General features: G+C 42.7%; 1 protein-coding gene across 8 annotated transcripts; it reads left to right on the forward strand.

The window, feature by feature from the left end:
• Positions 1-83: 83 nt before the first annotated feature.
• On the forward strand, positions 84-27,131 carry LOC121593908 (guanine nucleotide-binding protein G(q) subunit alpha). 8 transcript variants are annotated; one of them, XM_041916676.1, is made up of 10 exons: positions 8,511-8,627; positions 9,552-10,871; positions 14,447-14,631; positions 14,794-14,948; positions 15,375-15,503; positions 16,222-16,350; positions 17,119-17,248; positions 17,327-17,480; positions 18,012-18,119; positions 18,482-18,878. In XM_041916676.1, the coding sequence occupies exons 2-10, from the start codon at positions 10,754-10,756 to the stop codon at positions 18,562-18,564; spliced, it is 1,191 nt and encodes a 396-aa protein (XP_041772610.1). In that variant the 5' UTR covers positions 8,511-8,627; positions 9,552-10,753; the 3' UTR covers positions 18,565-18,878. The 8 variants fall into 8 exon arrangements, with proteins under 8 accessions (XP_041772609.1, XP_041772610.1, XP_041772606.1 ...); XM_041916675.1 differs by lacking the exons at positions 8,511-8,627; positions 15,375-15,503; positions 18,012-18,119 and adding exons at positions 84-942; positions 17,594-17,701; XM_041916672.1 differs by lacking the exons at positions 16,222-16,350; positions 18,482-18,878 and adding an exon at positions 19,027-27,131 and having other exon boundaries at positions 8,512-8,627.
• The last annotated feature ends 386 nt before the right edge of the window (positions 27,132-27,517 follow it).

Below are 27,517 nucleotides of genomic sequence, written 5' to 3' on the forward strand. Positions count from 1 at the left end.
CTTGCTGGGAATATCAACCCAGCGCCGGAGCGGATAGCGCCCATCTCAATCTTGTTCCATATCGGAGCTGGATGGAGCTGTACAGTTCTGCTCACAGCGCACATCACTAGTGGAAGAGCGCAGAAAAAGCAGCCAAGAAAAAGTCTTTTCTTTTCACGGTAAAAGAAAACGGTGGCGATTTTGGCCTGCCTTCGCAAACGAAATCGAGCCGGAAAAGTGCATCCGGTCGTGCAGTCCGGGAAGCAGTTGCGTTCGCGTGTGCGTGTTGTTTGCGGAGCCTTCACGCCCCGAAGCTGTGCAGAAAACATATCCGCCGATCCGCCGAGGCCCAGCTAGAGAGACGACGACCGCGTCATCTTAATGGCCGATTGAGGAACCGTGCGCGTATTCCCGTGTGTGTCGATAGCAGCGCCTCTTGCCGTGGTGTACGTGAATGCGTGCTCCTGGTACCAGCTTTCGCCACCCGTCTGTACCCGTCTGTGTGTCCGGCAGGCAGTCACGCACGCACGGCCACGGTCGAACCACGGTACATCCAGCGACTGCTGCTCGTCCCGTCTCCGCACCATCAGGGAGTGTGGGACAGTGTGGGGCAGTGTGGTTGCGCCTGCTCGCAGGGGGAAAAGAAAAAGTGCAACGGCGCCCTGTCGGTGGTGCGAAGAAAAACTACGCGAAAATACATACAAGGGCGGGGTGGCAAAATCCGCACTGTGCTCGACCGACTCCAGTTTCGGTGTCGTGGGGCGAGGATGATTCTCAGTTGCGCGACGCAAGTGAGATGAAAATTGTGCAAAAGTGAACGTGAACGTCGCCGTGGAGGGTGCAGCAAAGGGAGTAGCCAGCGAGCAGGAATCGTCTTACAGGCTGCGCTGGCTCGGATGATGATGATGGTGTCAAATTAAAAGCTCGAAACAAGTGCAGTCAAGCTATCAGCGGAAGCAAAATGTAAGAAAATGCAGTCTTTTCTCAATCCATTGCGAGTGGTTCCGAGTGGGAGCGGGTCGATGTGTGCGTGTGTGTGCATGTGCCTGTATGCGTGAGTGTGTATGTGTGTCCGTTCTTTGATGTGCAAAAGTCATGGAGAGGATGATGCAGTCAGTTGTAGTAGTAGTAGAGGTCGATGGGATCAGCTTGTCATTTCCTCGGATCTTGGTTTTGGAAGTGAGATGAGATGAGCGTGAGAAAATAAGGGTTTTTTTTTCATGAGACACTGAAAATCGACCCGAAGACGCGTTGCCGCAAGCAAATGGCCGAGACCGCCGTGACCACCTTTGGTTTTTGAGCGAATTCATTTTGAAGCCACATTTTGTGCTTGTTTTCGTTTTCTAGCTGGCCGACCGAGATGCAGCGAGCATTGTGTCCGAATGAGTCACGGCGCAGAGTGAGCATGAGATTCACAGTACCGTGAGAATGGATGTTGTGAGGTGTGTGCGTAGAGTGAGATAAGATGACAACACCGGAACATTGATTGCTGTTGGGGGAAATGGTCCGAGCGAGAATTCAAAGGTTTTGCTGCATCGTTTCGAACAAGAGTTTGAATCGAAAGGCCCATTCCAATGTTCTTCCACCAAGGGTAATTGCGAAAGGATTGAGGACAATAAGTGTGATTGGTCGGCACGGTGTAGAAAACCCATAAAAATGGTACTGTGTGCAAGAAGGGAGCCCACATCAAGCAAGCAAGCAAGCAAGCATGAGAAAGAGAGCACGCGCTGGGCCTGCCAGGCACGGGAGAACATGAATGAGATGAAAATCTGCCTCGCCCGATAAAATAAATCAATGATGTAAAACGCGCATACCGAGCCGCAGCCAGTCCCAGTCGCTGTACTCGACGATAGTCTCTGGATATTTTCAATGAGAGCAAGAGAGAGTGGCTGGACCGTAGCTAGTGACAGTGAACTGAGAACGAATTGGAGCGCGTCTCAGATTCACCCCAGTGTGCACTACACCCTGCCCAGACCGCAGACCCCCGTGGACAGTCTACTCCTTCTTCCGCCTTCCTGGCGTGATCCGTGGAGATCCTCGCATCGGGGCAAATAGGCCGTCGCTCCCTTTCGTTGCCAAATGTGTGTTTGCTTTTGCGGTGGAAACTCCCCCCATTTCCCTTCTTTCCACGTTGCGTGCTTGCGGGGTCTTGTGTGCATGGGGAAAATACGGCTATCGGCTGGAACGTTCGTGCGCCCCAGGTTGTTTGTGTGTGTGTGCTTGTGTGTGTTCCGTTTTTGGGTTCGAATTATTTTTCCTCGATCACGTTTGACGATCGACTGAAGATTTAAAAATGGAAATTAAATTGCTTCGGCTATAGTTGATGTATCGTGGTAACTAATTTAGAGAAAAATACCATGACATGTAGGTTGTAATCTATCCTCAATCATGCAACACCACTATAAGCGAAGTTGCTCTTTTTTAAGTCCTGTGGTCTTTTTTTTACCACAAAAGGGGTAAATTCAAATAAGAGCACTAATCAACACCAAAAAGTATATGAGACAGTTACATTCCGGTATTAGTCATTTACACTAGGTTTACGAGGTGTTTCATGTACATATCTTTTGAGCCACTAATCAAATTAAAGGGTGGATAAGAATTTAGATTATTTAAAATCATGTTTTTTTTTATTAATCTTCATGTCTAAATACATGATGATGATGATGATGATGATGATGATGATGATGATGATAAGTCCCACCTCTTTCTCCAACATAGGTTTGAGAAGGACGGAAGTATCTTTACGATAATATTACTCTGATAGTGTATTGAAATATTTTGTACGAGCAAGTGGTGGCATCGGAAAACTCTCAGAGGAACTGTCCGAGTCATACACACACCCAAGATGACCAACATACTTTCATCAAGAAAAAACGGGTTCATCGAATACAATGGTATTCCCTAGCATCCTTTACGTAGCCCGCCAAGAACCAACAAAGGGATCTGGCGCACCACTTATCTGGACACAACTGCGACATGCATATGGCCAGTTCCACTAGTGCCAACCGCTGGCCCCAGGGTCTCTGGCACCAATGGCAGGCTCCAGGGCACTAAATACATGACCCATATGTTGTTTAATTAGTCATGGTTTCTATTAAAACTTTTCTGCATATTGCCAGTTAATTGTGATAGTCGCTATTCTTTTAACAACACAGTCGATGAGCCGATATCCTTTCGATGCCACATTTTGCTCGATTCCAGTTTGAGTCTCGAAGAACACGAGGAATAAGTTGGTTAACAATTCCGTTTGAGGCCACCTTTATGGGATTCTTTTATGATAATGGATGGTGAAGAGTGCTATTTTACTTCACATTTGCAAGAAAAATGCTACAAATTAACTAAACTTACTAATTGCAACCAATCAACACGTAAATTTTTGACGGGTTTCGTAGAGATAAGAATACCACATGTGTATTTTAAAATGTATGAAACTTAAGAAAACAGTACAGTGGAACCCCTCATATCGAGTTTAAAAAAAGCATATACGAACAATCTTATTATTATTAGTATCGGGAAGATATGTGTAGTTAACTATCGTTGTCGTTATTGTAAAAGAAGTGGTCGATTGTTTTTGTCTTTTTTAATATTTTCCTTTTTTTAGAACGATATATTTTGGTTTGTGTCTAATAATGTTTGGAAGAAAATATCTATCTGCGGAACAACCAGACTTTTTTTTAAATAATAAGCCAGTTTTATCATTATTATATAAAATTGTGTGGTTAATATTTATTAGCACAAATCAGGCTTTAAAGATTTCGATTAATTCATTGGCATCATATCTACAACTGAGTCACGGCACACTGTGCACACATCTTGTAGAATACATATGGAAATCGTCACCCAAGTGGCAGCAATTAGCAGGAGAAGCTCTTGTCTTCATGTGCGAATAGATGATGCGACCAGAAAATAAACGCACTAGAAACACTCGTTGACATATACCACACACTTGTGCTCCACTGGCAGAACAATTATTAGGAAATTTTTCCTCCTGTCAATAGTTTTATATTAATCGATTGATTAGTTAAAAGCTCTTATTTGCCTGAGCGATAATCAAAACCAAAGAAATACTCAATTATTTTACTCGTTATGCGAAATTTTGTTTTCGATGGTTGTTGAGCATTTAAATTTGCTCGCGATAAACTCGTACGAGGGGTTCCACTGTAATTATACCACAAACTCACATAATCTCATTATAAATTCGCGATAAGCAAACATCGAGTTTAAATCGAAGGTATTTTTCGTATTTTAATTCAAAGTTTCGTTTACTTTAAATTGACGTAATTGGTCTCCGTAAACCTAGTGCTGGCTGCCGGTGTACATGATTGATCTATAAACACAAGATTATTGATTATACATTAAAGTTTACCCTAACAGCTTTTCCTTAAAATCGTTACAAAAATTTAAATAAAATCCTTAAAATATTTTTAATATTATTTCGTCGATCTCGACCCTTTGCAGGGGAAAGGGTAGGACATCATCATCATAAGCTAGTATAGATACGCCAATTACCGGGATTATTTATCTTTTTTGAGGGGTGGAGATTAGTATGCAATGCAGGAAAGAATAAACATTTTCAATAGCAAACGTAGGAATTCTGCAAGGTAATCAATCCTGAATCCAGCTCCTCCAGGCTATGCACTGGATAACAAAGATTCTTGTTAAAATGGATTTTACAAGCTAGTGAAAAACCATAAATGAATCATTTCTCCAGTAGAACGTCGATGTTCCGGTGCCTGATCATCTGGGGGTTGATTAAACAGCTCCTATAAAATGACAATTACTCAATGGTATCCATAACGACAAACCAAATTAAGATACATTACGATTTACTTCTTCAATTTTACTCTTAAGATTACATATTTACTCGTTTTTTGTATTGTAAGGGAATATTGGAATATTGCTACATGTAAAACAACAATTGTGTTAATCGTATAAAACCCTTCATATACAGTGAACCCTCTCTTATTTGAGAGGCGATGGGACTGTCGAATAAGAGGGGTTTTCAAATTAGAGAGGTTAAAAGTGAATGAAAGGTCCATACAAACAAGAAAGAGACAGAACATTTAGTATGCAGCCTTAACTGTTGCTATAGGAAACTGTGCATACGATTGCCAATTTGAGCATACATCATTCAATAACCATGGCAACACCATACACAAATAAGAGGGACACAGATTTCAGAGGTTTTCCAAATTAGAGGAACAAAAATGTACTGGAAATCAAGGGACTGTGCAAAATGTTCAAATAAGAGAGGTTTTTCAAATTGGAGAGGTGTCAAATAAGAGAGGGTTCACTGTAGTTCTAAATCAGCCAAGGCAACAACCACTTTGAATAATAGCTTTTTTGTATTTATTTGTTAATTCGGATACTGGGCTACACAAAATAATTTTGGAGGTATTTAATAGCTTTAGGATGCGCACAAAGATTAAACAACTTTTAAATAAGTTTAACAACGCAATCTACAAGCGCCTCTTAAATCCAAGGGACACATTACTCAACACTGACTCAGAACCCCTATCGATTCTGCGACTAATCCCAAACCCATATCTATCATAATTTTTTTACAGAACCCATACAGATACAGAAACTGATTCCGAACCAATACAAGTATTAGAATTGGTTATGACATTACACTGGCACTGGAACTGATCCTAGCCTTATTCCGGTTATGAAAATGATCCTGAACCCATGTCGGTCCTGGAATTGATCATGATCCCATACGTATCCTGGCTGATTCTGATCACATACCGTTCCTCAAACTGCATTCAATCAGTACCAACCTTGAAATTTACCCCCAACCCATGCCAGTTGTTTTATTGCATCCATATCAGGGTTGGAACTGATCCCGAACCCATACTAGTTCGGGAGCTGATACCGAAAGCATATCTGTCGTGGAACTAATCCCGAACCCGTACTCCGTACTCGGTCTGCAACAGATCCTGGCTTAATTCCTGTCTTAAACCCATGCTGGCTGAAACTGCTCCCTTTTTAATCTACCTAATACCAGTACCTGTAACAATCTCAGTAATGGAACTATTGAGTGTAAGTGGGTTTTCCTCCTCTTTATGTAGGAGGATATTTTTTTGAGAACAGATCTAGGTTTTTTTATAGACAAATACTGTGTTACCACATTTAAAATGTTACAGACTCTGTATATTTTCACCTATCTACTGAGGCTTCGTTGTACAGTTCCTTACAGTACTTACCAGAAAACTTTTTGGAAAACCAGCTTTCTCAAGCTATGGAATGACAGGTTGGCGCGCAAACTCAGCTTCCATGCTGTTGTCGGTGATGTCTTTGATCCTTCTTCTTCTTTGGAACAAAACAACCGTTGTCGATCAAGGCCTACCTGTACCACTAATGGGGCTTGGCTTTCAGTGACTTATTTACTCGTAGCAGGATAGTAGTCAGTTCTACACGCATGGGGGCATGGTCAATTCGGGGCTTGAATCCATGATGGACATGTTGTTAAGTCGTACGAGTTAACGACTGTACCACCAGACCGGCTTTGATAGGTGTCTTTGATCCTAGATAGGTGACTTCAAAACTGCGTTCACCTGTCCGTACGCCACCCCTAAGTAAGTCTGGAATTGCTAGTAGGCCAGGATCTGGGTTTTCTTATAGAAGATGGTTCCCGTAGTCTCCACCCTCGAGTCCCGGATGGCCCTTTTTAGTGCCTTGTTGAATAAGTTACACACCCGGTCCCCTGGGGCAGACCTTTGGTGGCAACAACATGCTCTGAGAGTTTTCCATCCACTTTCAGCAGGCAAGTGAAGTTGGCAATAGACATTCTAACTAGCCTTATCAATTTGGCCGGGATTTCAAAAGAGCTTATTGCGTAAATTTGACCGAATATCTACTTTCGAATTCTTACTACTAAATGACATTGCGCAATAATACCCTCGTGATATTATTTGGTCCACAAAGTCGATTTTACCTGAATCGATCTCTCGGATGTATCTTAGCTGTCAAATGATATTGATGTTCCTAATCAGCTGACATTGAATAATTTTCGTTTGTAAAGACAATTGTTTAAGACGGTTGTTAGCATGCTTGTAATCGGTATAATTTCATTACTAGGTATTTTTTCGCATAAATAAAGTAATAAATAAATAAATAAATAAATAAAGAGTTTCATGCAGCGGCAGTACATGTATCTTAAGGCTTCATGGAACGACTGGTAATTAATTGTTATTTCTAAATCTAGCTTGAATGTCTCTATACCTGTTCTGTAGTCATCGATCCATAGATAATCAAATGATTGTTTAAAATATCGATTTTGACAGCCTGATTTGCTCCTATCATCACCTAACCGCTCTTGCCTGTAATATGTTGCTAATGATACAACAAACGGTTCGTTCGTTGCGAACATATTTTGCCCGCGTGAAACAAAAGGGATATGGATAGGATACTTATTGAGTAATAAATTATGTAGCCGTACCTATATTATGTCAGATCTATTCGATCAAGGAGGCATTAAGATGGATAGACCTTTAATGGATTTGCGTTCCTGCGATCCCGCGGGAGTTGCAAGATATAACCACGAGGAAAGGGGAAGGTCACTGTCGTCCAGTTGACTTTCCGCCCGGCGTAACTAATTATCCCGAGCAATCTCGAACCACGGTCATGGTGTGGTTGCGTAAGATGCGGTACCGCTGCGTTTGAATCAATACCGAAACGCGTAAGCTCTGTAAACAAGAAGTCTCACCTAAACCGATCGCTCTGCGCGAAGAAGCATCGCTTTTCAAGTATTTTCGGTGTCAAATTGTCCACTTTCCAGTTGGTACAACGCCGGTGCCTTAATCCACTTTCGAAGGATTTTGATAGAGAAAAAAAGGACAGCAGGAGAAGGCCGGGCATCGGTCACGTGCAAGCGTGCCAAACGCTATGGGAGTGACCACCGCCAACCACAGGAAGTGTGTAGTGTGTGTATAATTAAATTAAATCTGTAAGGCTGGACGTTGCAGCGAAGCACGGATGAGGGTGGAGCTGGAGAGTGATGTGGCGCGCCACCCGGCTGTGGCTTCTTAGCTTCTCGCTTATTCGCAAGGCAAACCCGCTGGCTGACAACGACGGCGAAAAAGTGAAAACCGTGGCTCACGTGTATATTACGCTCACGAAAAGAAAATCGGCCAGAATGGAAAAATGGTTCCTGCCCGGGAAGGCCCAGAAGGGAAGACCCAGAAGGGAAGACCCACGAACGCTTGTGCGAGTGTGTATTCGCGCAATGTTGACCTTCCTTTGCGCGATGCGATTCGACGTATCGGACCACCGGCACTACACCCTCCCCACTAGCACCACTCCTGCCCCAGCAGGCTCCTTGGGGAGCGTGGTTATGTGTGCAATAACGTGGTGTCCATGCATGCGAGGGGGAAAGCTGAACCACAGTGTCCGTGGTCCTGTTCGGCAGAGACACCCCACAAGGGAAGGACAGCTCGGTGTGGCTGTCGCGAACCCCGTGGAACCAATAATCGATGCATTTTAATTTGTAGCCGGAGCCGGAGCCTATAAAAGAGCATCGCAAATCGCGACAACTTCCAGTACGTACCTGCTTGGTGTCACCGCCGGACTGTGTTCTTCTCAGAGTCGTTTGGGGTTCTCCAGTGTTAGGGAGCGTTCAGTGTGTTCCAAGCGGTTCTTCTCCTAAGGTGTGTTTGGTGCGAGCGATCAGTTTGTGGCGATCACAGCGATCTTTGTAGCAAAATCAAAAAAAAAGTTCGCTTATTAGTAATTCAACCTTGTGGAACAATTCACAAGGAAGCTTGCGTGTTTTGGAAAGTGTGTAATTTTCTTGAATTGTGAGATTATCGTAAAATTTTTAGGACTGCGGCAGAGTTCAAAACGAAGATCCCCAAATCTTCGGTTGTGTTTTCTTTTACTGGGAAGTGAGTGGGTTTCCACTAGCAAAGATTCAATTGGAGCGATTCATTTCTGAAGGAATAACCGCGATCATAATTCCCGTTTATGACTTCAGCCATACTGCTAGTGATCAAAGCCTACTTTGCTACTAGTGGTGGGCGAGTAGTGGTGGGCGAGTAGTGGTGGGTCCTATCAACTAAACGCTTCGGAATAGATAGGATACACTACTTTAGACGCCATCTTTGGTGCATCTTTGTTGCGTGCGTGTGTGTGTGTGTGTGTGTGTGTGTGTTGTTGGTTAGGAGAACTCATCCATTTGCGCAGTGTTAGTGCAGACCGCAGACTGTACCAGTCAATCGTCCCTGGTTTACTTGCTCAGTTACTGTGCCTTGGAGTGCCGGTCCAAATCTTGTTAGTTTCTGTTTGCTTTTCCTGCTCCAGTTGGTGGGATTGGCAGTTTTTAGACGATGCCACGATCGATCACGCACGCCACCGCCACCTCTTATTTGTTTCTTGCCGTCCGTTCTGCTCATCATCCTCTGGCTTAAGCCAACAGCCACCAGACAGGCGTTGATTTGTGCGTGCGCTGAGTGTAGCTCATCATCTGTCAGTTTTCCGTCATACCACCATCATCATCATCATATTTGCTCCCTTCAATCATCACTAATATGTTTCTTCTCATTATTTTATTTCTTTCCCTCTCTTCAATCTAGTTTTCGTTGGTTATGGTTTCCGTTGTTGCGTGGAGCCCGCGCGTTTGATGATACGTCTTCACCGGTGCACTTCCGTTCACTTGCTGCGGTAGCACAGTGACATTACCCACACACACACACAAAGTAAGGCAACAGGAACCTACCGCAGACGCCAGCCAGGACGGTAGAGGTGGAGAGTGGTAGTACAGGCCACCACAAACCCAGCGGAGATACATCTACAAGCGAGACAGGGCGCCGCCGTCGCCACCCCGGGTAACTGTGCTGCACGGAAGGATAGAGAGAGCGAGCGAGATAGCGTAGTGCTGATTTCGTCGAACTTCGCCCTTGATTGCACGCTGGCCGTGCCCTACGTCGACCGGCGGAAGTGAAATACCGAGCACTCTCGCGCCTGTGTGTTTGTGTATGTGTGTAGAGGTGTGCGTGTGTATGTGTATCTGCTGTGTGTGTGTGCACGTTTGATTGTGTGTCGGAGTGCCTCTAAGTACGGTGGTGTGTGATCCGAGGTTTTGAGAATCTCGGTATTTTCTCGACGAAAAATCACTCGCACCACAGGCCGTCGCCCCTTCTCCAGCAACATATACATCGTTCCTTCGAGCTCCTTCCCTCCCACTACCCTTCCCGCACGCACAGGGAGGGGCAAGAAGACAACGGATCAACCATTGTCGCCGCGCGTGTTGATGTAGTGGTGGAATTTTGTGATAATTGAATTAGTGCAATAATATATACGGCCGCGCATAACCGCCGCGCCACCGTTACCGCCACGACAGTAAAAGCAAAGAGGTTGTTCTGGGGGTGCAAGAAGAAGGAGGCCGTACACAAGGGGGCACATGTCGGTATAGCACGTGCTCACACGGTACTCGCGGCCACGACAGCGGAACCGAAAGTAGCAATAGGCAAGTAGGAGCAACAAACCGGAGCCAATTCTTCCCAGTGTGAGAACGAGCATAGCGGTCACCCAGTTGTGTGTGTGTGTGAGTGCGTGCGTGTGTTTGTTGCAGTAGTGATCGTTCCCGGTTGGAGCATATTTAATCGTCTGAATCGTCGGACGCGTGGCAAGTGTTTCACGATCGCATCCTCTCCCGCCTGTCGACAACTGGGTCGTTGTCGGTCCCTGCCGTTCCGCCGCCCAAGAACGAAACGAAGGATAACGGAAGCCGACGCCACCGCCGCCGCCGGAAGCGTGAGCCAATCTCGCCGCCAGCATGGAGTGCTGCCTGTCTGAGGAAGCCAAAGAGCAAAAGCGCATCAATCAGGAGATTGAGCGGCAGCTGCGACGAGACAAGCGCGATGCAAGGCGGGAGCTGAAGCTGCTGCTGCTGGGTAAGTTAACTAATCGCCAAAAACAAAATGGTTCAGATTATTATGAATTTTGGTGCGAAACAATTCACACGACCGCAGTATTAACAAGATAAGCGACCAGGCGTCTCCATTCTCGAAGCACTGCAGCTGGGAAGGATCCTTGTTCTCCCGGAACAATGAACAACTCCAGCTTTGCACCACAAGTGTAGTGTAAATTCATTGCTAAAATAATATTCAACTCTCTCCGGCGGTGGTGGTGGCGCGCGTTCTTGTAACGCAAGCGAGAGCAGTCGTGAGACACGAAAGACCCTGGCTCACCGAACGTAGGCCAATTTGCTATCTGGCATCTCACTATGGAGAAAACCCCAGCCGTGTGTATTATCAAGACATGTTATGATGCCTTTATCGGTCTTACTGCAAATACGATGAAATGCGTATCCTTTCTTGCGTGGTTTGGCATGAAGTTGTCTTAAATGTTTTGCTTGACACACATGAAACGATAGTTTCTTTTAAAATATCACCTTCATTGGCCTACCTTTCCTCTTCCAATTCCAAAAGATGTGAGCAGGAGAAAAACGAGTGTGTGAGAGAGTTTGTTACCGCCGCGAGTCTCTTTTCACTTCCGTTCATTCATTTTGGGGCCCAAAGATATGTATGTGAGGCGCATGCATGGGAGGGAAAAAACAGCGTACTAAATGAGATGCACACACACACTCACACAGGTCACACATCGGATGAGGAAAATGGATAGCAAACGAATGTGAAGGTGGTGGGACGTTTGTAATGCCAGGGTGTTGGGCGCGGGTGACCGGGGTGCCAATCGCTCACTGGTCAGCAATGCGCATGCCTGCAGCGGACAGCACATACATACATACATACATTGCAATTTTCGTTGGGTTCGTTCTTGTGTGGAGGATCCCTACTGTCATTGATTCGAACGGTTCTTCCAAAAATTTCTCTCGCTGCTTTCTTTCTCTTCTCCGCGCAGTTCGATCGCTCCAAGCGATGGACAGGCAGGCGGCAGTGTCGGTGATGGTGTGTACCAGTTTCTACCCAGCACGCGCTTCTTACTCCTTGTGCTTTCACCGGTTCGCAAGCATTGCGGAAGGAGGGTGGCGGGAGATGAAGATGAATAGATGCTTGCAGCATTTAATTATGGGCGATACATAATTCTGATGAAAGTGTCAATGATACTGTCCGTTTTAGCAGAAACGTTTTACCAGAGAGTCAAGGTGGTCGACCTGCATAAGGTGGAAAGAGGAAAGCGAACAGAAAAACATGTGTTTTTTTTTGTACAATAACCTGTGCAAGGGGTCTAATGGCAGCTTCTAATTACTGCTCCAGTGCCATACCACACCCACCTTTAAAGGCGCCAATCCGGAGAGGAACCATAATGAGCTAATCGCATTCAGACCCGCGCATCGCCTCTGCCAATACTGTGAATGAGGGATTTCATGAATGACTCTTTGATGGGCAATTTCCTCTATCATGATATGACATACGACGAGCTGACATACACGTTGAATAGTGTATGTATGAGCCCCTGTCCGTATGTATGCGGGCTCGAGCATGTAGATGTGAGTGCATGTAACGCCATCAATACTTCCAAATACCGTAATGAGTTTTTTTGCTGCTTGGGCGAATCGAACGATTTGATCACAACGCTCCGCACAACTGCACCTCATATAGGGCTTTTTTAGAGATACACATTTTCCTTTTGTTTTGCACCTCTCGATTAAAGTTTTAACATGTGCAAGAGAAGAGGACAGACAAAAAACAACTGAAATAACGCTCAATTGCGAACAAAGTTGTCAAGTGTGGTTGAGAAAGCGAAGAAAATAATGTGACCAGAGGCGGCCAAACACAACGAACCTGTAAGAAGAGGAAGGGATAAAGGAGAAGAACCGCAACCTTAAGATGGTGGTCATCGACAATAAGAGAGTAAACAAATCATTAGCGTACAGCTAGCTAAATGCACATTACGCTAATCGTTCCCTTTCGTACGTTTGCGATAGGGAAACATCGTTGACCATCGTCTCGCGCTTATTGAATGTATCTATGGCCGTCCGCCCGTCCGCCAACTCGTGTTTCTTGTGCTTGATTCGCATCTTTCGCTCCTTTTTTCTGCGCGAGAGTATGGTCGTGTGGCGCTATTCGATGCATATAGGTTTACAAAGATGCACATAGTCAAAAGTGACACTTCAACTCAGGACAGTGTACAATCGGTGTCGGTCAATGTCGTCTACCGCCATGGGGTGAAAATTTTAGCATTGCACTACTCTGTACTTAGTAGCTCTACTCTCAGGTTTGTTGGCTGATTTTCAAGGCTAAAGTTTATTAGTGCACGCTAAGTTATCGTGGCCATTGCTTTTTTTTCGCGCTTTAATTAAATCAGTTTAACGCTTAGGCTCAATCGTTCATTGGAAAACCGTTGGTCGAAGTTCTCAGTTTGACCACCTCAGCGTTGCAAATATCTTTGAACAATCAAAAACCAATACATTTAAAAATAACACTAATAGGTCCAACTAATAAGTTTAAATTATATTCACAAAGCATTCATACAATAAATATGTATGTGTATATAAATTTAGTATCGCCACGGTTGTTCTGTAGTTCAGGGGTCTCCAGCCTGCGGTCTGTGGACCACTTATGGCCCGTGGCGTTATGTTAATGTCTAGAATAACATTAAAACATATGTTTGATCAAAAACTTTGAACAAAGTCTTCAAAATGTATGCCCTTAATCGATTTGGGCCGCGGCAAATGTATTTTCACAGCCAAGTGGTCCGCAAATCCTAAAAATATTGGCGAGCACTCTATATCTATATAGATCAGGAGTCTCTAAACTCTTCACTTAGCATGGCGCATTAGTTCGCAAATGATATTCTTGAGGGCCATTTTGACGTTACCGCCTTAAAAAAGTATAAAAATTGATTAAAATGGTCAAAAAAATAAACAATGTATTCCAACCTTTACATGGTGATAGGCGGCCACATAATATGCCGCGACCACGTGAGCGCAAATGGTCCTTAGTATGGAGAATCCGGCTTTAGGTCATGAGGAGATCATATCCTCCAACTTTTAAATGACGACGAAATTAATGAATTATTTTGTGTACAAAAACAATATTTAATAATCTATATGTACTGTGTCATTATTCCTTTTACCAAATTGCATTCATATACTTCCTAAAGTTGCTAAACGCTCCATTTGTTTGAACACACTATTGCAAAAAGTAGGTGGGCACGATCGACATAATTCCCATGGTGGTGTACGGTGCCACGACGCTTGATGTTTACAGAAGTTTTCTTATTCCTCCCATTGCTCGGCGATCGTGCCGGGATTCCTTTCTTTTTTCATTTGAGGTTGATAAGATGGCACATGATGATGACTAGTTATTTATGATTTGATTTTTGATGCGAGATAGGTTCTCAATGCCACGTGCTTCAAATCGCCACGATCGTCTCTGCGTCTACCATATACATACGTAAATGTTAGTGCTCGCTCAAACACTACCCACCGATGAGGGCCGCCAATGTACTACACTCAATATGCACACAGATTCTAATGGCTGTTTTCTTTCTTCACCTTCCCCAGGTACTGGTGAATCGGGTAAATCAACATTCATCAAGCAGATGCGTATTATTCACGGCAGTGGCTACTCGGACGAGGACAAGCGGGGCTTCATCAAACTAGTATACCAAAACATCTTCATGGCGATGCAGTCGATGATACGAGCGATGGATCTGCTGAAGATATTGTACAGTGATCCGGCAAATATCGTAAGTGTACACAAAGCGCGCGCGCAGGCTCCGGTTGAGCGGTCAATGCTTGATCATCCGCGACACGTCGCGCGTGGAGATCCGGTGACATTTGTTACCAGCCTGTGATGCAATAATAGTAACGCTCACTGGCCATCTATGTACTATTCTGTTTCATTGTAGGAGCATGCCGAGCTAATACGAAGCGTAGACTTCGAGACAGTGACCACATTCGAACCGCCATACGTTCAAGCAATCAAAGACTTATGGGCCGATGCGGGCATCCAGGAATGTTACGACCGAAGGAGAGAGTATCAGCTAACAGATTCCGCCAAATAGTATGTGTAGTTTCTATTCATAACGCTAGAGCTACCCGTTAAAGGAGTTTTAGTTCTGTTTTTTTTTAATAATTCCCTTCTAAAAATACTCTATGTTATTTTATTTTGGGAAATTCTCGACATTAAAAAAACAGTTAATTTTAATATTACTTCTTTGGAAAATTTCCAACAATATATTCCGTTTTAATATTTTGAGCCAGTTATCGGTAGTTTACTGATATTTTGACTCTACTTTGCAATTGGTTTGCACGATCAATTTCAACGATGTATTATTTATTTTTAAAAAGTTGCTTTTATCCTCCAGAAACGTTTTGTTTACGTGCCATAATGAAACACACACACACACATGTGGGAACCAGGATATCACGTCTAGGTTTGCTTTCCGAATTAACCGATCCTCATTTGTCGTCTCCTTTCACCATCCAGTTACCTTATGGAGATCGATCGTGTCGCAGCACCAAACTATCTTCCAACGGAGCAGGACATTCTGAGAGTGCGCGTGCCCACGACCGGCATTATCGAGTATCCCTTCGATCTGGAGGAAATTCGGTTTAGGTAGAGTTTGACGGACCAGCAAAGCTTTTCGAATTGTCGGAATGCTTTGGTCTCTCCTTGTTACTTCTGTCTTGTCTGTGGTTTCATGTGTTTTTTTCTTCATTTGTTGTGTGTCTTTTCTTACGTTTGCATGCGCACTGAAGATTCGTGCGGACGGTTGGGTTGTGTTTGTCTTCAAATAATTACATTCCTTATTTTTCTAACCCCTTTTTTCTATGACCATTTAACAGTTGATTTCTTCTGTTATGCTTCGTTGAGTTTGTCATGTTCATATTTGGAATGCATATTGAGTGCATCAGTAACTCACATAGAACTCTGTTCGTTACACACGCATAAACACGGTCCTTGAATGAACTTAATTTACCATTCTCGCTTTGCATAATCCGCCCCTGCATGAATTAACATATGCTCAGTTTGTCCAGCGACTATTCAGATGAAAAGTGATAATACGTACATTAAACATGTTTCTATTGAATGGACATTAATAATGACTGCAGTGAAACAGTGTCGACGACATGCATAGCTTGCATATGAAGATCCGTAATCGCTCATATAGTTTAATCCAACGGATACATGTAACTATACTACTGCGCAAGAGAACAATTCTAAGAAACATTCTAAAGACAGAACTAAATATTGCCTCCTAGTTAAATGATTGTAATCGAACTAGTAAAATCCACCGGTTGGTTCTCATTCCATTGCCCCGTTCTTTATCTAGCTACTTGAGCGATTTGGCACGTATCGAAGCGGAAGATTTTCTCCCGACTGAACAAGACATTCTAAGAGCTAGGGCACCGACAACGGGCATTTTAGAGTATCCATTCGATCTGGATAGCATCATCTTTAGGTATGAACAATACAATTTTACTTCGTTTCCTATGTGCCCTTAAAAGTGTTCGATTTCTGCAAAATCGACCGTCTGTGTAATATACATTTCGCTAGGATGTATTGTTTGCGGGAAGATGGTGAAAAAATTAAGCAAAATTTGTAAGCTAGACAGCGATCGTACGTAATTTCTTGTTTGTATGCTGATTTTTCCGGGCCTTACTGTATGGTGTGCATTGCGAGGCTTGATCCAGGGTGCTTGGGTTCCTCGATTCGTTGAGTCATCCTTCTTCACAGTATGTTGGTACGCTATAAATGGTATGAGTGGGATGAAGTAGGATTTCCGGGGCGATTAAACTAAGATTCATCATGAACACAGGTATCATCATGTACATAGGTAAACAACATCTCATGCTAACAAAATGCTTTGGAATCATCGGTGTCATTATCTAAGCGACGATCATTTAATGGGGGCAAACGCTTCTAAATAAACCCCGTCATTTCTCATACGCCATCTATATACACACAGCCATACTTGGTGTCTCATGTTTGTACAATTTGGTTTATTTTGGTAAAGAAATAGCATGCTTTATATAATCATTGTTTCTCTGTGCGCTTGTGTATTATTGAATAACATTATCGAATGCGCTTCTTCATGATCAAAAAAAAAAAATGTGTGGCTAACCATCGGTGTCGTATGTGCCCTAACATCAAAAACAAATTGCTAACTTCATCTTTGTATTTTGCAATGATCGTGGCTGACATTATTTCTATTTGGTAACACCAACAGGATGGTAGACGTCGGCGGACAAAGATCTGAAAGAAGGAAATGGATCCACTGTTTCGAGAATGTAACATCAATCATATTCTTGGTTGCACTGTCGGAGTATGATCAGATTCTGTTCGAATCCGAAAATGAGGTAAGTACGCACGAGAGGTTAAATAATCCTTCACGCGTTACAGCTGTTTCACAACATGTTCTTTCTTCCTTCCTACAGAACCGAATGGAAGAATCGAAAGCTTTATTTAAGACCATTATTACGTATCCATGGTTCCAACATTCGTCGGTCATCCTGTTCTTGAACAAAAAGGATTTGCTCGAGGAGAAGATCATGTATTCGCATTTGGTAGACTACTTCCCCGAGTACGATGGTAAGTTGAGCACTGGCTATTAGCCTGTTAAGCATAGATGCGTGCGCCTGCACGCATGTTTGCATGTGTTAATAACATTTCTTTATGAAACTCTCCAATAATCACGTCCGAAGGACCGAAGCACGATGACGTGAAAGCGCGCGAGTTTATTTTGAAAGTTTACCTGCGCGAAAATCCTGATCCAGATCGAATGTGTTACTCCCATTTTACTTGCGCCACAGGTCAAGATTTTTTTTATTTTTATTGTATGATTAAAGGTAGCCTTATATATATATATATACTGCTAGAAACCGTATCGCTCTGTGGGCCTGACCGGGTGCCCTTAAGTTGATTGTGTCGTATGGTATTTATTTGTGGTTGTCGCTCGTGGCTCATAAACTATCATCAGTTCCGATGCAAATAGTTTAGCTGTGTGCATATAAACGATGTATTTTTAAGATTGTGCTCCCGGTAGAAACATACCGCCGAGAGTTATTGCTTTCCAATGTCACGTCCATTCATTTGTTTCGCATATCTTTCACGATCATACAGGACCACAAAGAGATGCAATAGCTGCCAGAGAATTTATACTTCGCATGTTTGTAGACTTAAATCCCGATTCGGAGAAAATAATTTATTCACATTTCACTTGCGCGACAGGTAAGTTTCCCTCTCACACGTATCTCGTTTCCCTCCCTCTCATCTCACCGTACTAACAATATTTACTTTTAACAGCTGCTTTTGTAATTAGATTTGAGTTGACTTTCTATTCTGTTTAGATCCGGTTCTTGTGTGCGTGATTGTCATAGCTTGTTTTTATTTAGTGAAGAAGCAAATTTGCTCAAGTTAAGCGTATAATTTACTGAATTATTTCTATTTTTTTCTTTTTTTATATTCTCAATGCTCACACATTTTAATCAAACATGTTACTGGATTGCCTCTCGCTTTGTTTCGACGGTATCGGTTGAAATAAATTACTTCTCTTCCATCGTCAACATATATTGCGCGTGTGCACAAAACAGATACGGAAAACATTAAGCTTGTGTTCTGCGCCGTAAAGGATACGATTATGCAAACTGCTCTGAAAGAATTTAATTTGGCTTAGAGAAAAGCACCCGTCAAAATTAGTATACCTTTTAGTGACGCATTTCCCGAAAGGTTTGATTAAAAAAACACAGCCGTTGTTAGTAAATTTCGTATTCTCGTTTTCGCTCTTTCTTTCTTGTGGAGGGGATAGATAAAGCTTTCAAAGTAGTAAGAAAATAAAAAAAAGCAAGCCGCGTAAATTATAGCAAATCAAACTTAATATTTATATTTCTTCACGTGCGCGCGCGCGCCACCTTTTGAACGAGTTCCTGGTGCTGCTCTACGTTTCTTAAACCACACATTACGAATAAAGGATTCGATTGTTAAACCTAAGTTGGCTTTATACTTTCATTTCGTTCTTTCCCGCCCCCTTTCTCCGCCATCCTTCAAACACACACACACACTTTTCCATGACTTTAAATGGCTAATAATTGTTTCATTTTTTTAACTTCTACCCGTACGCCTCTCGCGTCGTTTGCAGACACCGAAAATATACGGTTTGTGTTCGCCGCTGTCAAGGACACGATACTTCAGTCCAACCTAAAGGAGTACAATCTGGTTTGAACTCGGAGAGGCAACAGTGCTTGCTTGCCATTGGCACCTGCGTTTCGGTATCGACTACAACAGAAGCATAATGGTGAACGATCGCTGGCGATGATCTCGTTTACGTCAAAGGTGTGGTATCCCTTCATAATTATATTTGCCTTTGGTGCCATTCTACTGGAACTCTATCATCATCGTTACCAACAAACCAACAATTACACGCGCTATTCGCGGAAGTGTCGGCACAGCAACCAACTAAAAAAAAGGCCGTGGCCCCATACAGCGCACTGCACCACCCTGTGGACCGTAAATGTAGTGGTTCAAAGTGAGCTGGGCAACATCTTCCTCGGAGCGCTACATCATCATTAGTCGTCCGTCATTATCGCCACACTACGGTCGCCATCATCATCATCATCGTCGTCATTTGCACACCCGCAACAAGAGCGCAATGCAATAGCGAGCAGCAAGAGCGGGCGAGCGGCAACGCGCGGATACGATGCTGCAGCGTCGCAGTATCGTTTCGCGAGCTTCACTCTACAACGTGTGGCCAATGATCGTTCAACCTGTGAGGGCACCATTGTCTTGTTGAGCGCAACAGTAGTCACCTTACATTTTATTAATTGATTCAAAAGCTGAACGTCAGATATGTCGGACCATGCGTGTCAACAAGACTGTGCCTGTGCTATTTTCGAATAGGGGGTATTTACGTTCGCCTCTGGTTATTTACATATACGAGCATTAAATTCAATATATCGTTGCTTCGATGTTTGCTTTACTGCTTGTGCAAAAGTGGAGTGAAGTCCACAACACCGTTACTGCAATCAGAATCTAACAATCGTGTATTCACGCACATGCACACACTCCCATACTGGAACATTTATTTTAATTATTCTGTGTAAAACGGCGCAACCTCGACTGTTGGGTGTGTATATTATTACGAGATCTGCTAAACTGCATACACACATACACACACATTATGTTGCAATAACAAGACCCGTAAGTCAGTCCGTGAATGCAACGAACAGAAGAATACCATCACATAATAAACATAACAACATGTGTACAGCAACTGGGTTCATTTAGCAGCAGCTGAATGAATTTGCAGAGCAATGGTGATTATCCTTACTTGTTAGTGTACTGTGTTTGTTTAGCTTTACCTTCCTACACTGATTGTAACTCTTCGCATAGCAAGTTTAGTTCCGGCACGAACCGCTCGTAGATACTTCCTTAAAGCCATCTCCTTGCCAAACTAGGACAATGTATCGATGTGCCGACGATATAGAAATATGTTGATTGACTGTCTTATTACACACTCACACACATACAAATTGTAGTCATTTATTGACAGTTCCTGAGCTTGAACAGGCGTATTTTTTTAAGACACATGTTTACGGCACCAAAACAGTTGCGTTTTCAAACGTATGTTCGTCTCACGTATCGATGGATGAAAGTTCGCTCTCACATCACCCAATAGCTATTTCGATAACCTGTTATCTGTACCCGCGTACAATGGCGAATGTATGATTTTGTTTTATTTCAAGTTTCCTTAAAAGGAGCAATTCGAAGAAATCCAACTTGCTAAACCGACAAAGTTTCGACCAATCCATAGTAATGTTTGTTACAGCACAGAATGGAGAAAAGCTAAAATTTAGAAGAGACTATATTATTATTTTACTTTGTAAAAATAATGTTATGGGTGTTTTCGTGGGGTTTAGAAGGCGATTGTGATATCGCGCCTTCAAACTCATAAGATGTTGCCGGTTCACAACACTATTTATTCCCCTGAGTTACAAAGAGAGATACGTTAATATGTTTACTGGTACTACCAATCGAATCATAGTCAGATGCGTCGTCCTCTTCCACGTTAACGCAGAGGAAGAACGCGTATAGTTCTTGTATTTTTGATTACTATTGTTTATAGTTTTGCTATTTGCACTTCCATTGCCCACTTATCCGAATTGCCGAAAGCCGCGCCAACCAGAAACGCTAATGCAATCTCTGTGTTGCAAGTGAGATAATCACATACATACATACAAACAAATAAAATCCCCACAACCCCAGATACACACACCGTCAAATAGTAGAAATATTTCCAATGATCAAACGAAAAACGACGTTAACAAGAATCATTCGAACGGATTGGTCGAATAATTCTGTTTTACACTACAGTGTACATCCCCCAACCCCTCCATTTGCTTAAGTTGTTGCATTTAGGTGTCGTTGAGTGAGAGAACGTGCAAAGCGCAGATGGGCAGACACGGGAATGGGCAGATTTTTACGTGCATGAATATTAAGGTAATAATATACATCGGACTGTGAATTAAAAGAAACATAAAACAAGAAAGCAATCACTTAACTCAGACCAGCAGGCCCAGGCTCATCACCACGGACAGCCATAATAGTGCGTAAGGGGCTGATTTATGTTGATCGCCCGTCAGGGCCACGATTCCTGCGCCTCCCGTAAATGATTTGAAAACAATACACACCCACACCCATACACACACGAGATTCGCTTTTCATATCATGATTTAGTGTCAAACAGTTGACAGCCGCTAGTTAAATGTGATTATTACCATCGAGGGGGCGTGCGAGGAAGTCTTTGAAATGAGTTTGCTATTATTATATGTGTATGTGTTCCAATTTCTGGCCAATTAAACCAAAAACAAAAGAAAGAAGAAAAGAAAACAAACGATCGATCAGGGAAGAGGTAGAGAGGAAACTGTGTCAAAAGAAAAAGAAAAAGAATAGGAAATCCCACGGGAACTACACCAAGCAGCAGCTGTGTTATGTGTGGGATTTATCCCTCCCATTTTCACCCAAGTTGATGTGATAAATCGAGAAACGCAAACGAACGAAGCATGATATCGTTTTTTAGAACATTTCCCAACTGCTGCACTCACTTGATCGTTCGATCAGATCCAGAAGATGCGTGTATAATAATCGGGTCGTGCGGGGTAGTATGTGTTTTGTTACGTTTTTTTTCTCCCCCTCCCCCCGCTTATGTCTCGTTACGTTATGATTTTGATTCGTTTATTATTTTGTTTAGTTTAAGCGTTGGACCATGTTCAGCCTACCTTCAGCTCTAAAGGCGGAATAATAACCGGCTGCTACAGAATGCAGGCAAAGAATTGTGGAATTGCAAAACGGCAGCGGCAGCGAACGGGGGAAAATTAGTAAAATCCCCCGGACACATAACCTCCCCTAACGTTATGAATGGTTACCTTATTTGTATCTGTTGTTTTGTCACCATCAGCCTCGTTATACATATAAATATATATATAAAAATACATATAACTCATAACTAATGTATGTGGTAAATGTACAACCAACCCTAACCTAACCTTTAAGTTAACTTACGCGTGTAACAGATACCAGTGCGCACCCTTACTGTGTCCGTGAGTCATCGTCTGCGTTCTTGAAATGGGCTTCGGTCCAATAAATATAGTTTAGAAGCCGGCAAAAATATAAGCGGTTTCTGCAGCAAAACGCGATCGAGATTTTTTTTCCCTTTTACTCCTTACTGCTCCCGAATGTGTTTGTGTACTCCGGATATTGTTATCATTCTTCAATTGGTTTTTGGTTCGCTTCTTTCTTTCTTTCTTTTCTTTCTATACGGCAAACAACACGACCTGAGATGAGATAAGCTCCCCGATCATGTGTACAGGATGAACGATCACATTGAAATATTATCTGCCCGTCACTGTGAGGGTAATGGTTAGGCATTTAACAGCAGGGCTATATCGGTATCATACTATTTGGTGACATTAATTTGCCACAGTTTAATACCACAGCATTGGAATCGAAAGCAAATCCGCTCACATGAAAATCAGTTTGAAGAAGACTCCCCGCGTGGTGTTATAGAGGACAAGTTTCCACGCCAGCGCCAGTTTGTGATGCTAATGCGGCTAATTTACGCGCCGATTTCTCAAAGAGGAACATTTTTAGAAACCAAAATGTATATGGCACATATTCTTCCAAAATTATTAAAAAAAAAAAAAACATACATTGGTGTATATGGCAGATTGGTGGAATTTTCTTGGGAATTTTCGTAGTATTATGTTGTTTCCCAAAATCGACACTAGGTGTCCCGTTCTAAGTCAAATGTCAATAACAACAACGACCCTTTGTGACATTGTGATACACATCTATGATGGAGGCACTACGTAATAGGCTGACCATGCGTCCCTTGGCAACACCGGAAAACGAGCCCTGTAATTCGAGAACAAAACAATCGTTTAAGTAGCTAGAAAATGGATCTTTTAGTTAACTACTTTCTGGCTAGAAACATAAAGCTAAATTTCTCCTGCAATAATGTGTGACGGTGAGGCACACGTATCTTGTGTGAAACTGAATGCAACAATACTGCAACGTTTTTTTTAATGTTCCATCTTCCACTGACTTACGCATGAAAGCAGGAATGTGCCAACAAAACCAAACCAAATTAGAAAACATCCTCACCTGTGAGCACATGGATACATTAAAAAACTGAAACACTTTCCAAAAGGCATCATGAATGATGGCACTAAAATACATCACTTAACGCTTCTTTCCTGTACGACCATACGCCCATGTTTTGCTTTATCATCAACTCATACTTGTCAAGCATGTGGCCCTGTTTTAGGAACCGCCATCACCTCAGCTTGCAAGGATCGACGCGTGTGAGTGTGTGCGTGTGTGATGTAAAAAAAGTCGCTTTTCCCAAAAATAAGCATTAAAAAGTGCGTTTATCTCATATCTCTAACCATTCTCTCCCTTCATCATTTTAGCTCTATGAAAGTATAAGAAAACGAAGAAGAAGAAAAAAACAAACACTTCTAATACCGCCTCATCTGCATTACATACATACTTTGTGCCATTTTCAATCTTTGATTTTTGTTTAACAACGTAAACTATATTACAACATCCACATCTATTGCACAGGCAATTGCGTCGAAACAAAAAAGAAAAACGAACATAAGAAAAAATAACAAAAAAAGGAAACAAACCATGTGATTCACACATTATTTTACACGCTGCTTTGGACGCGAAATCACGAAACAAAAGCAAAGTGTCTGGAAGGACATTCTCTCTTCGTCGCGCGCGTGTGTGTGTGTGTTTTTGTTTGCGTGCGAAGGATGGCGCGAATCACTAAACCCGGGTATAAAAGCAAGTGAACTGTGCAATCACAAGCAAACATACACACACACATTAGCAGGGAGGCAAATCATTCCACTGATTCCGCGCGCTCCATAAGAAGAAAACAGAAAATCTTAAGTGCAGAAGAGAAATTACAACAAAAAAAGTATGCGCATCGAGCGCCCAATGCACGTGCAACAAGTGCAATGGCATTAAAAAAACGGTTCGAATGATTAACCAGTGCGTGTGGGTGCGTGTGCGGGTGTATGTGTGTGTGGAAGGGTGAGTTAGAACATTCGAAGTGCATGTGCATCTGCAGTACATGCGACACGCACGCAACCAGCTCCCCTCACTAAAAATGCATAATTAAATTAAAGCATTAACAAGCTACAACGTCTCACACGGCATGCCAAAAACGGAATGCACACTGTACATATATGTGCAATAAGGTGCGGGAAAGTGCATGTGTGTGTGTGGGTGTATGTGTGTGTGGAGATCTGGGGCAGGAGAGAGAGAGAGGAACGCATCCAAACAGTAGTAGACGGTACGGAGCATTCGAAGCTGCAGCTCTTCGAAGGAAACTTACATATATCTCGAACAAAAACAAAAGGAAACCAAAAGTAATATAATGTAGTAAGGCAACAGTTGCAATCTTCTGGGTGGATGATAAAGAAGAAGAAGAAAAAGAAAGAAGAAGAGCAACAACAAAATCGGCGGAAAAACATCACGTAAAAACAAAGCAAAAAAGAGATAAACCAAAATTAACTATGTTTATCAAAAGATTGTGCAACAATGAATAGAAAAAGAGAGAAGAAAAGAACAAACCAAACTATCTATACATACATTACAAAAAAAAACAAACCCAGTTAGCGATACCAGTGAGAATATGGGATGAGAGCGGGAGAGCACATAATTCGCTCCTGTGTTGCTAAGGTGTGCAATAAGATGGGAGGAAGGAAAACGAAAAGAAGCGAAAAGAAACAAACTAAACAAAAAGTGAACGTTTTCTCAAGCAGCATCCAAGTAGGTTTGACCAAAGTTTTTAGACAGCAGAGAGAACACAGCAGAGAAGCAAAGCAGCACAGAGCGTAGTGAATATGTGTGTGTGAACAACACAGAAGAAAAAGAAGAAGAAAAAAAGGAAACAAAATAATAAAAGAAACATTAGAAAACACTCCCCAACGCGCGAAGATACCGCCCCAGATACTAGTGGTGGTAGTAGAGTGGTCGGGCCGAATTTGGTCGATTGCCATCCTGGTTTGGAAGTAAGATGGCACTAGATGCAAATTGGCCGTAAGCGCAAACACCGAGCAGCAGCAGCAGCAGCAAACAAACGCCGCAGCCGCGGTGAGCGAAATGGTTTTTCTTTGTTTTTTGGCCAGGAAGCGGCTATGGCTATGCTGTTGTTCGCTATTGGTACCGGTAGTCGAAAACCTAAGTCTATGTCTTTGAATACGTCTTTGAATATGGCTTTATAAAGCATAGGCTTTATAAAACATAGAAGACTGTATCCTGCTCCACAAAAGAAGAAGATTTGTACCGGTACGCACCCATCCGAACGGTGAGCGAATCTGTCTGTGTGTGTGTGGTCGCTCGGTGTTTCTGTCGTGGGAATTCTTGCTGAGCGGTAATCAATTCGCCCAATTGATTATCGTTCAGTGTTCGAGTTGAATTCGACAGACAACGGAATGTTCAATGGCCATCACCGGCTCATCCTTCTCCTCCCCGTTGGGATGCGATCCCAGTACCTGCGTACGAGCGGACAGCATAGTTACACACCCGCTTGATCCCAACCAACCAGTGCCATTCGGAAAGTTAACACATTTCACCGCTCACCGCGGTTCACGCCCGCTACACATGAAAGGGAACCATCTTTATGTCCCTTGTATTTTGAACCTGCTTCTATCGAACGTTTCCTGATCGGGAATATGATGCCAATCATTCGCTTCTGGCTTCAATTCTTTTCTGTTCAGCCCTCTGTATCCATCCAACCATTTGGCGTCGTCACCATCACTAGACTAGGGATTTAAATTTGTAAATTTGTAATGCTTAAAGGCGTATTACCTATTTTTAATTTTCTTCCCTTTTATGTATGTATCAACAAACTATTCTATACTTGTTGTACCGAAAATAACTATTCTCCCTCTCTCTCTCCCACTGACTTGCCGACCCTCGTCCAGAAGGGTTCAAAAATGTTGTAAAATGGTTCACTTTCACGAATGCTCCACACAAAAATCCCCGAATTTGTTGCCCCAAATAACGATGATCGCATCGAATACGGAAGAAGGAAGGGTAAGAAAATGCAAAAGATTTAATTTTTGGGTGGATTAAGTGTTCTCACACGCTCTTAACTAGAAGAAGAATTGAAATTGAAAACCACTTTACGCCGCGCGCCACTGATACAGTCCCCAGTTGGGAGGAATCAGGCAAAGGAAACGGTTACACATTTTTAGTGGCGAATGTGACGGTGATCTTTTAATAAGAAATAAAAGGGTGAAGCAGAAACAACACACAAAATTACATAAAGCCTGGTACGAGCTACGACGTTCAGTGCCGCTGCTTTATTTCATTCCAAATCGGTGCGCAGAACAAAGATGGGTGGACCGAAATCTCTTTCGGAACAGTGGAAAATAGAGAAGAAGAAAAAAAAGTATAAGAATTGAAAACGAAACACGATCCCCAAGTAAATCATATTCATATAAAGTGAGAAAATACAAGAGAAGAAAACATTCACACACACACACACTCACCGAACATGCAGTCATAGTAATCGAGCGATAGAATGTAACTAAGGTGAACTATTTATGTTTTTAATTTTACTTAAACGGAAAATTACCACAATGGCACAGAAGCAAAGTGCAGTGAAAGTGTAGAGAAAGATAGAGAGAAAGAGAGAGAGAGAGAGAGAGAGAGAGAGAGAGAGAGAGAGAGAAGAAAAAAAACGATGTATGTACATCCCCTCTCTCCCCTCAGTCCTTCTAGTATGGTATGATCCTTGTGGGGATAGAAGTTGTGGTACAGAAATGGGGGAAAAAAGGAATATAGGCAAACACATCAAAGCAACAGATGAACGAATGAATTAGGAAGACAATTGATGGCAATGTGATGATGATCATGATCAGTCTCCCAGTCTTCAGCTTCTTCAGCACGGAAGAATGTAGAGCATATATTGCATCAATTGTTAAAACACACACACACACACCTTTCGTACACGTTCACGCCAGATCATCATGCTCCTCCTTCTCCAAATTCATGCAAATAATTGTCAACCAAAATAGTGCGAGAGGTAAATCATTGGCTTTGGAAGCGAAAAA

Source organism: Anopheles merus, chromosome 2L (assembly GCF_017562075.2).
Source record: "Anopheles merus strain MAF chromosome 2L, AmerM5.1, whole genome shotgun sequence".
In the NCBI taxonomy this organism is placed as follows: domain Eukaryota; kingdom Metazoa; phylum Arthropoda; class Insecta; order Diptera; family Culicidae; genus Anopheles; species Anopheles merus.

What these genes read in the sequence shown, in the direction of transcription:
- LOC121593908 (XM_041916676.1), top strand. Translation starts at nt 10,754, where the DNA reads ATGGAGTGCTGCCTGTCTGAGGAAGCCAAAGAGCAAAAGCGCATCAAT. An exon ending in ACAGTGATCCGGCAAATATC is followed by an intron (nt 14,632 to 14,793) that starts GTAAGTGTACAC and finishes GTTTCATTGTAG; the next exon opens with GAGCATGCCGAGCTAATACG. An exon ending in CTGGAGGAAATTCGGTTTAG is followed by an intron (nt 15,504 to 16,221) that starts GTAGAGTTTGAC and finishes TTCTTTATCTAG; the next exon opens with CTACTTGAGCGATTTGGCAC.